General features: G+C 61.8%; 1 protein-coding gene across 1 annotated transcript; it reads left to right on the forward strand.

Annotated features, from left to right (window-relative positions):
- Positions 1-320: 320 nt before the first annotated feature.
- On the forward strand, positions 321-5,707 carry SLC39A4 (solute carrier family 39 member 4). The gene is made up of 12 exons (XM_061122930.1): positions 321-1,526; positions 1,957-2,241; positions 2,618-2,813; positions 2,924-3,066; positions 3,159-3,330; positions 3,683-3,855; positions 3,961-4,098; positions 4,177-4,305; positions 4,486-4,540; positions 4,658-4,810; positions 5,168-5,355; positions 5,439-5,707. Exons 1-12 carry the CDS (start codon positions 1,143-1,145, stop codon positions 5,565-5,567), a joined length of 2,145 nt encoding a protein of 714 aa, XP_060978913.1. The 5' UTR covers positions 321-1,142; the 3' UTR covers positions 5,568-5,707.
- Positions 5,708-8,961: the final 3,254 nt, after the last annotated feature.

Below are 8,961 nucleotides of genomic sequence, written 5' to 3' on the forward strand. Positions count from 1 at the left end.
GGTTCAAAGGCCGGAGTGGGAGCCCGCAGGGAGGGGCAGGGCTGGGAGCCACACTTCTCCCTACCCCGGAGCCCCTTCTGGGGTGGAGTGCCCAGTGCCTGGGGCAGAGGCCTGGCTCCTGTTCCTGTCTGTTTATGTGGGGCTTTGGCCATTTCCTGGGGATTTTCCCTGGAGGCCACAGAGGCAGAGTGACTCAGTACCTTATCTCAGTTCCCTCTGATTCTGTTGTGGAATCTGGAGTCAAAAACACACCTCAGGGGTCACTCAAGAGAGTGGAATACAGTTTATTACACTAGCGGGTCCAAGAGGAATCAGTTCCTAACAAGGAGCTCTCCAGTGGGGTGGGGGACAGGCCCAGTGGTCTCCTGGAACCTCTGGCCCAGATGCCTTTGGCCTGGGGACAGCCCCTAGCAAGAGGGCCACCGGAAGCAACCCCGGACAGAAACCGAGTCCCCGTAAAACCAAGTTCCTCTGTCAAGTCTATGCTTAAGCTCTCTACCCAAAAATGTTATTCCCTTTTTTGTCCAACACCTGTTCTCAAGATTGAGAAGTTAAAAAAGGGTGGGCGGGGATGGAAACTGAACTCCACCCTGTAGGGCCCTTCCCAGTAAAATCCTTTCCAGGTCCTCCATTTCTCCTTGCAGAAAACAGGCTTCCTTCAGTCCCCTAAGACCTCTCCTGAATTCCAAAGGTCAGGTTCAAATAGCTGCTAATCTGGGAAGGGCGGGACACAGAAACCAAGGAGGGTGGTTGAGAAACTACAGCCTTGGGGCAGGGTCTCAGGAGCTTTTCTGCCAGGACTAAGGTCCCAGCCTAACAAGGGAGCCCAGGGCAATACCGCTACCTCTCCACCAACCAATTATGAGAAAGCCCTCTCCCCAAATTCTGCCTATTGCAGACCCCCCCCAAAGCCATCCAGAGATTTAAGGGATTTTGAACAGGAGTCACCTGTTCTTGCTCGGCACCACAATAAACCTTCCTCTGCTGCAAGCTTCAACCTCACCATGTGTCATGCACACAGACTTGCATTCAGTAACAAGACCCTTGAAGGAGCTGAGGGGTGAGCCAGGCCCGTCCACCCAGGGACCCCACCTCACCCCCCTGGGCAATAGCCCTGGGCTCAGAGAGGACCTGCCACTGGAATGGTTAACCCGCAGCAACACCTCTGCCAGCCAATCACAGGGCCCCACAGGAAATGCCTGGAGAGCCTCGCCAGGCGGGCCGTCCCGGCCCAGCCCCAGTCCCACATCAGGCAGCTCCTGCGGCCCGCAGCCACCCAGGCGAGCACGGCCTACCCTGAGCTCAGGGCAGCGGGCAGCTGCAGCATGGCACTCCTGGGCCGGCCTGAGCTGGGTCCTCTGCTGGCTGTGCTGGCCGCGCTGGTGGCGTCGGGGACAGCGACCCCCCCTGCTCATCTGCTGACCCTGCTGTCCTCGGGCCAGGGCGCTCTGGACCGCGTGGCGCTGGGCGGCCTGTTAAATACACTGGCGGACCGTGTGCACTGTGCCGACGGGCCGTGTGGAAAGGTAACACCCCCAACCGACGGGTCCTCCGGTCCGGCCCCAGCCCAAGCCCGCCGCTCCACCCCGAGGCCGAGGCTGGCTGCAAAGGGCCCGGGCAAACTCCAGGAGGCGGGCCGCACAGTGGCCTGACGCCGGGCCCTGCCCGCAGGCCCAAGCCCACCTTCCTCTTCTCCCTTTCAGAGCCCCCTGCCCTCCCTGGGGAGGGGTGGTACAGCTCTGGGATCCCACGGCTGCCCCCACCCTGTCAGAGCCCCCTTCTCCCCAGCCCAAAACTGGCAATGGCTCCAGGCAGAAACCTCCCTGGGATGGGGGGACCCCCTGTGGGTATGCCTGCCTGTCATGGGGGAGGGTGGGGGTCTGTGAGCGAGCAGACGGTGGACAGGAGGGTGGCAGCCCTCGTGTGTGGCCCCCGCCCGCTCGCCTGTGCCAACAGTGCCTGTCTGTGGACGACGCCCTGGCTCTGGGCAGGCCTGAGCAGCCCGGGGCCCCCTCGGGCCCAGCCCTGGAGCCCAGGCACATCGCCCGCCTCAGTGCCGCCGCTACCCTCTACCTCAGCGACCCGGCAGGCACCTGCACCGAGGTCCAGGCTGGCCGCTGGGCTGCCCGTGCCGATCAGCTCCTGGTGCTGCTCGAGAGCCCTCAAGCCCTGAGCCCGGCCCTGACCAGGCTGCTGCAGCAGATCCAGGCCCACGCTGCTGGCCGGCCCGCTCCTCAGCAGGTGGGTGCCTGGGCCAGCTGCCCAGAGGCACTGGGGGAAGAGGGTCCCCGAGAGGGCCTGAGAGAAGGGGGACCGCTCGGGTGGCGCTGGGTCTCAGCACCTTTCTGGGTGCTCGGGGGACCCTGGGCTGGGGGGTCACAAGTGGAAGCTCACCACTGAGCCAGGCAGGGCTGCGGGCACCCCGAGAGGGCCCTGATCCTCGACGGGGCTGAGAAAGCTCCCGGGGCTCCAAGGAAGAGCCCAGACGAGGCGGGGCCGGGAAGGGGATGGCTGTGGTGCCCGGGGTTCAGCAGAGTCCGGGGGCACCAGAGGCACAGCGGAGCGAGAGGCCAGTGTGGCTGCGCTGCTCGAGACACTGAGGCCGGCTCCTCCTCAGGCCTGTGTGGACCTGCCTCAGCTGCTGGCGGAGGCGGCAGGGGTGGGGGCTCCCGGCAGCCCCGGTCCGGTGCTGGCTGCCCTGCTGGACCACGTCAGGAGCGGCGCCTGCTTCCATGCCCTGCCAACTCCCCAGTACTTCGTGGACTTCGTGTTCCGGCAGCACAGCAGCGAGAACCCCAACATCACCCTGGACGGTGAGGCCTGAGCTGGGCTACAGGCCAGGGAGCACCCTGAACCCCAGCATGCGCGCCCCTGGGGAGTGCAAGGCTGGAGCCCACAAACTCGGATTTTCACCTCCTACCAGAGCTGGCGGCCTTGATGGAGCGCCTGGGGCTGGGCGGAGCGACGGATACCCACGACAGCCACAGCGACTACAGTCCTCTGGGAAAGGGCCAGGGCCCTGTGCTCCTTGCCGCCCCCAACAGCAGTGCCAGCGCATGGGACACGGTGAGCCATCCATGTGCCCGAATCCTGGAGAGAGGTGGGGGCCCATGGACCACTCAGGGCCCTGAACACCAGCTCTGTCACCCCCACCCTAGCTGTGCCTGAGTGCTCGAGACGTCATGGCTGTGTACGGAATGTCTGAGCAGGCCGGGGTGACGCCGGACGACTGGGCCCGACTGAGCCCGGCTCTGCTCCAGCAGCAACTCAGCGGGGCCTGCACCCCCCAGCCCACGCTCCCCACCCAGGACCGGCTCAACCAGGCCGAGAGTGAGTGTTCACCCTACTCCCTAGCTGCGCCTGTGCAGCAGTGCACAAGGGGCTGGCAGCATGGAGATGGAACCAAAAAGGGAGGAGAAAGTAGCCGCTGGGCTGCAGCGAGCCGGGGCCAGGGCTGGCAGACCAGGCAGGGGGATGGAGGGGCAACAGAGAAGGGGGTACTGCAAGGGAAGAGGATGGGGGCTTGAGGCCAGGGGCCAGTAGGAAGCCGAGGCCAGGACTGCACCCAACCGCCTGCAACCTTGGGGGGCTCCTGCTCCTCCCAGACTCGTTCTGGACTCCCCTCCCAGGAAAGCAAGGGGCCACGGTTGGGAGGGAGGCGCTTACTGTCCTCCCTGTCCAGGGTACCTGTACGGCTCCCTGGCCACGCTGCTGACCTGCCTGTGCTCCCTCTTCGGGCTCGTGCTCCTCAGCTGTGCCAGATGTAGCACCACGTCCCACTACGTCATCCAGGTCTTCCTGAGTATGGCTGTGGGCGCACTCACCGGTGACGCCCTCCTGCACTTGATGCCTAAGGTTGCCCCAGCCCGCCAGGGCCCTCCCTGACCCCTCTACCCGCCTCTCTGGGAGGAGGAGGTCCCAAGGCACCGGGTCCAGTGTCCTCTGCCCACCCCCCACCAGGTGCTGGGGCTGCATGCCCATGACGGGGAGGACCCTGGTTTCCAGCCCACCTGGCACCTCCTAGCTGTGCTGGGTGGGCTCTATGCCTTCTTCCTGTTCGAGAGCCTCTTCAACCTCTTGCTGCCCCTGGACCCTGAGGTCAGGTGCTTGGGGGTTGGACGTGGTGCGGGGAGGGGTGGGGGAGGCTCGGTGGATCCTGAGCCGCTGTCCCCGCAGGACCCAAAGGATGGGGCCTGCAGTCATGGCCACAGTCACGGCGGCCACAGCCATGGCATGTCCCTGCAGCTGGCGCCCAGCAACCTCCGGCAGCCGAAGCAGCTCCACGAGGGCTCTCGCGCAGACCTGGTGAGTCCGCCCTGCCCTGCGTCTCCCCCCGCGGCGGAGCCCTGTCTGTGCTTCCAGTCACCCCTCCAGGGCTTCCGTCCCTGGCCTGATCTGGGGACTTGGCTCCGCGCGTGCCTCCTCCACCTTCCCGCCCTGAGCCTAATCTACACGGCCCGCCCCCCGACCCGGTCTCCCCTCCAGGTGGCGGAGGAGAGCCCCGAGCTGCTGAGCCCGGAGCCCCGGAGACTGAGCCCAGGTGAGCCCTGAGGGAGGCCCCGGACCGTTGTGGGTCAGAGTCTCGGTGCGGGGCGCAGGCACGGGGGCGGAGGAGCGGACGAGGGCAGACGCTCACCCACGCCCGCCGCGCCCGCAGAGCTGAGACTGCTGCCCTACGTGATCACGCTGGGCGACGCCGTGCACAACTTCGCCGACGGGCTGGCAGTGGGAGCCGCCTTTCTGTCCTCCTGGAAGACGGGGCTGGCCACCTCGCTGGCCGTGTTCTGCCACGAGGTGCCCCACGAGTTGGGTGAGCCTTGCGGAGTTCCCTCCGGCCGGGGGCGGCGCCTGCCCGCAGCGGGGGTCTGGGTGTAGCTGGTCGGCCGCGCAGTTGGGCGGGACTGTCGGGGAGTGGGCACGGCCCTCGACCTGACCCCAGCCCCGCCCGCGCCTTTTGGCTCAGACAGTAAAGAATCCGCCTGCCGTGCAGGATAACCGGGTTCTATCCCTGGGTCGGGAAGATCCCCTGGAGAAGGGAATGGCAATCCACTCCAGTACTCTTGCCTGGAGAATCCCATGGACAGAGGGGCCTGGGGGGCTACGGTCCGTGGGGTCTCAAGAATCGGACACGACGGAGCGACTAAACCACCCCCACCGCCCGCCCCAGGGGACTTCGCAGCCCTGCTGCACGCGGGGCTGTCGGTGCGCCGCGCGCTGCTCCTGAACTTGGCCTCGGCGCTCACGGCCTTCATCGGACTCTACGTTGCGCTCGCGGCCGGCGTAGGCGAAGACGGCGAGACCTGGATCCTGGCGGTGGCCGCCGGCCTCTTCCTCTACGTGGCGCTCTGCGACATGGTCAGAGCCGGGCGGTCTGGGGCTCCCCGGGCGGGCGCTAGGCGGGCGCTCTGAGCCGGCCCTGACCCAGGCCCCGTCCTTAGCTCCCGGCCATGCTGAACGTGCGCGACCAGCGGCCCTGGCTCCTCTTCTTGCTCCACAACGTTGGCCTGCTGGGCGGCTGGACCGTCCTGCTGCTGCTGTCGCTGTATGAGGATAACATCGCCTTCTGAGAGCTTCTGCCCCCTCGGCCCTTGGCTCTGCCTCCTGACCCTGGGCTCTAGCAGCCCTTCAGATGGGATATCTTCCGGATCGCCCCAGACCCTCCCCTGCGCCCCAGTTCACAGCTTCAATAAATGCTCTTGTCCTTGGAGCCCAGTGTGCTCACCTCATCTCGCCTCCCCAGGAGAGGAGGATTTCCCACCAAGAAAGGTCGACAGAGGGGGCGGCCTCTCCCCACAGCAGTGCCTGGTGCCTGAGGGGGAGTCAGGACAGTTGAGCTCAGGGCCCTCCAAGAAACCAGCCTCAGACCCACGTCTGTGATGTATGTGAAGTGAAGCCCAGAGAAGTGGGTCCAGGGCTCGGGCAGCAGGTAGGACCTGGTGTCCACTCAGGACTGCAACCTCCCGCCCCTGACCCTCCTCCTCGCTTCCTGCCCGCCTGCTGCAGCTCTTCCCAAGATGGAGCTGCTTCAGTGCCTCTGGCTGTCTCCACCCTGGGCCCCGTTCTCCCACAGACACATCGCACATTGTGAGGGCGTGTACCATGTGCCAGGCTGAGTCTGAGGGTTCTGTGGTCGCTGAGCTGTTTAGCTGTCACAGTTGCCCTGTGACATGAGTGCCATGACTGCCCGTCTGACTCGGACGAGGAGGGCTAGTGTCCTGGCCACGGCCCCAGCTTTGCCCACTCCCTCCTCTAGCACATCCTCGGGGTGGCTATGGCTAGTTGATTTTTTTTGGTTTGTTTAGTTTTGGCTGTACTGGGTCTTTGTCACAGCGAAGCTCCATCCTTCGTGGCTGCTCAGGCTTTTCTCCAGTTGTGGGGATCATGGGCCGCTCTCCAGTTGCGGTGTGTGTGCTTCTCATTGTGGTGGATTCTCTTGTTGAGAAGTATGGACTCTAGGACACTTGGGCTTCAGTATTTGCAGCACGTGGGCTCAGACTTTGTGGCTCCCAGGCTAAATAGTTGTGGCGCACAGGCTTAGTAGCTCTGCAGCATGTAGGATCTTCCTGGATCTGGGATCCAACCCATGTCTCCTGCATTGGCAGGCAGATTCTTTGCCACTGAGCCACCAGGGAAGCCCTGGCTCCAGTTTTGTTTGTTTGTTTTTAATGCCTTTTTTTCAAGCTCTCAGAACTTTGTTAGGTGGAGTTTGGGCAAAAGCGAGAGAAAAACCTCTGAGACAGTCGCCCACCTGGTTCAGCACAAGCAAGACAGAGAAGCCTTGGGTTGGAGATGTGCTCTCACTGGGATGAAAATACCTCTGAGTTTTAAATGGGGAGATGACTGGCTGAGTATCTCTGGACACAAATTCAGATTATTTTAAATATTTAACAAATATTTTTAAAAATACTTAAAAACTTTTCCACCAGAAAAAGGCAAGTCTCTGAGGACAAGACCGGACTAGAAGCAGGAGCCCCAGATCCATATGGAGACAAACCAGCGCCGCTTTTATGTTGGGTGAGGGGCAGGGGATATACCTCTGCTACTCCCAGATCAAGATTTGGAGGGAGGAGAACATGACAGATGACAAAAAGGACCAGTTTCTCAAAAAGTGAGGGATAATGACACAGGGATGAAACTCAGATGCTGTTTTACAAGGAAGCAAGATAAGTCGTGACTCTTCATTGCTGTCTGACCCCAATACCCAAACTACTTTAAAGCAGCCCCTTCAGACACAGCCCTCCAGGGGGCCATGTAGGGCTGAGGGGGAGGGGGGCTTATTTTCCTACAAGAGAAGGGGCTTGAGTGGGGAGAGTAGCAGCTACTCCCCACTCCCCCACGACTTCTGTCACAAAAAAATACCTGTAAATGCATGACATACAATAGTGAATCTGGGAGGCAGGCTCCCCACGGAGGGCCTGCTGACATGTGGACACAATTAAAGGCCTCAGTAATTCTAGGAAGGGCTGCTTGTGTTCTCCCAGGCCCATGATAAGCCCTGCCCCTGTCCACACCTCTCTTCAGGGTTCAATTTTGTTATGACTTTTAAAGGCACTGGTGTGGTCCCAGGCACCCAAGTGACCTCTTGGTCCACAGCTCAAGTCTTGTCGCTGACATGACTAAGTGGGCAGGTCTGGATGCAACAAACACATACTTTGCTATTTTCTTGGCTTTGCCTATATTTTCTTACTTGTTTTATTTCTTAAGATTCCATTTCTTGGAAATTCCCTGACAGTCCAGTGGTTAGGGCTCCGAGCTTCCCCTCTTCACTGCAGAGGGCACAGATTCCATCCCTTCATTCAGTTCAGTCAGTCAGTCGTGTCCCACTCTTTGCATCCCAGTGGACTGCAGCACACCTGGCTTCCCTGTCCGTCACTAACTCCCAGAGCTTGCTCGAACTCATGTTCCTCAAGTCGGTGATGCCATCCAACCATCTCATCCTCTGTCGTTCCCTTCTCCTCCTGCCTTCAATCTTTCCCAGCATCAGGATCTTTTCAAATGAGTCAGTTCTTCGCATCAGGTGGCCAAAGTATCGGAGTTTTGGCTTCAGAGTCAGTCCTTCCGATGAATATTTAAGACTGATTTCCTTTAGGATAGACTGGCTTGATCTTGCAGTCCAAGAGACTCTCAAGAGTCTTCTCCAATACAGTTCAGAAGCACCAATTCTTCCACGCTCAGCTTTCTCTATTCCATCCCTAGGCAGGGAAATAAGATCCTGCAAGTCACGGGGCAGCCAAAAAGGAGGGGGGGGGGGGAGTTGTTCTTTTTTCCCTTTCTAAATCCCATACCAAAAATAAATAAATAAATAAGTAAATCCCATACCTGTTGGAGGGTACCTGGGGCACGCCCCTGCCGAGCCAAGTGAAGAGAGGTCTGCCTAGCTGCCCGTAGTGGTCCTGGCTCCAGGGCCCTTGAAGCGGGCAACTACCAAGCCTGGGGAGGGAGCAGTGGGCAAGACGGGTGAAAAGGTGTCCTCAGGGGAGGGGCTCGTAGAGGGGCACGCCAGGGCCCCGCGTCGTGGGCTCGCCTTCTGGTGCTGGTGTCGGGGCGGGGCGGGGGGGGGGGGGGCGGTCGTCCTGCGGGGGCATTGCTGAGCAGGGACAGGACAAGACGCCTCCAGGAAGCTCTCCTGACTCCTGTGCTAGTCGGGCTCCGCCACGCTTGCGGCAGCCGCCAGGGCCTAATTCGGGGCGTGTTTGCGCCCGGGGGGGTCTCTGCTCTCCCGGCCTCCACACTGCTGCCAGAATCTGGCAGGGCGCCTGAGACCTCGCCTCTTCTTGCGGGAGAGACCCTCGGCAGTGACCCCATTCTGGGATCCGGGGGACGGGCAGGTCCTGACCAGCCAGCCCTGAGCCGTCCAGCCACTGTCCGGGTTCCAGCTGGCTCTGCGTCCTCCGCAGTGAGACCCTGGATCTCCCACGAGGGGGTTTTCGCGGCGCTGTATGCGGAGCCCAGGAGCGGAGC

This window comes from Dama dama, chromosome 21, assembly GCF_033118175.1.
Source record: "Dama dama isolate Ldn47 chromosome 21, ASM3311817v1, whole genome shotgun sequence".
Lineage (NCBI taxonomy): Eukaryota > Metazoa > Chordata > Mammalia > Artiodactyla > Cervidae > Dama > Dama dama.

What these genes read in the sequence shown, in the direction of transcription:
- SLC39A4 (XM_061122930.1), top strand. Translation starts at nt 1,143, where the DNA reads ATGGTTAACCCGCAGCAACACCTCTGCCAGCCAATCACAGGGCCCCAC. An exon ending in GCCGGCCCGCTCCTCAGCAG is followed by an intron (nt 2,242 to 2,617) that starts GTGGGTGCCTGG and finishes GCTCCTCCTCAG; the next exon opens with GCCTGTGTGGACCTGCCTCA. An exon ending in GCCCCGGAGACTGAGCCCAG is followed by an intron (nt 4,541 to 4,657) that starts GTGAGCCCTGAG and finishes CCGCGCCCGCAG; the next exon opens with AGCTGAGACTGCTGCCCTAC.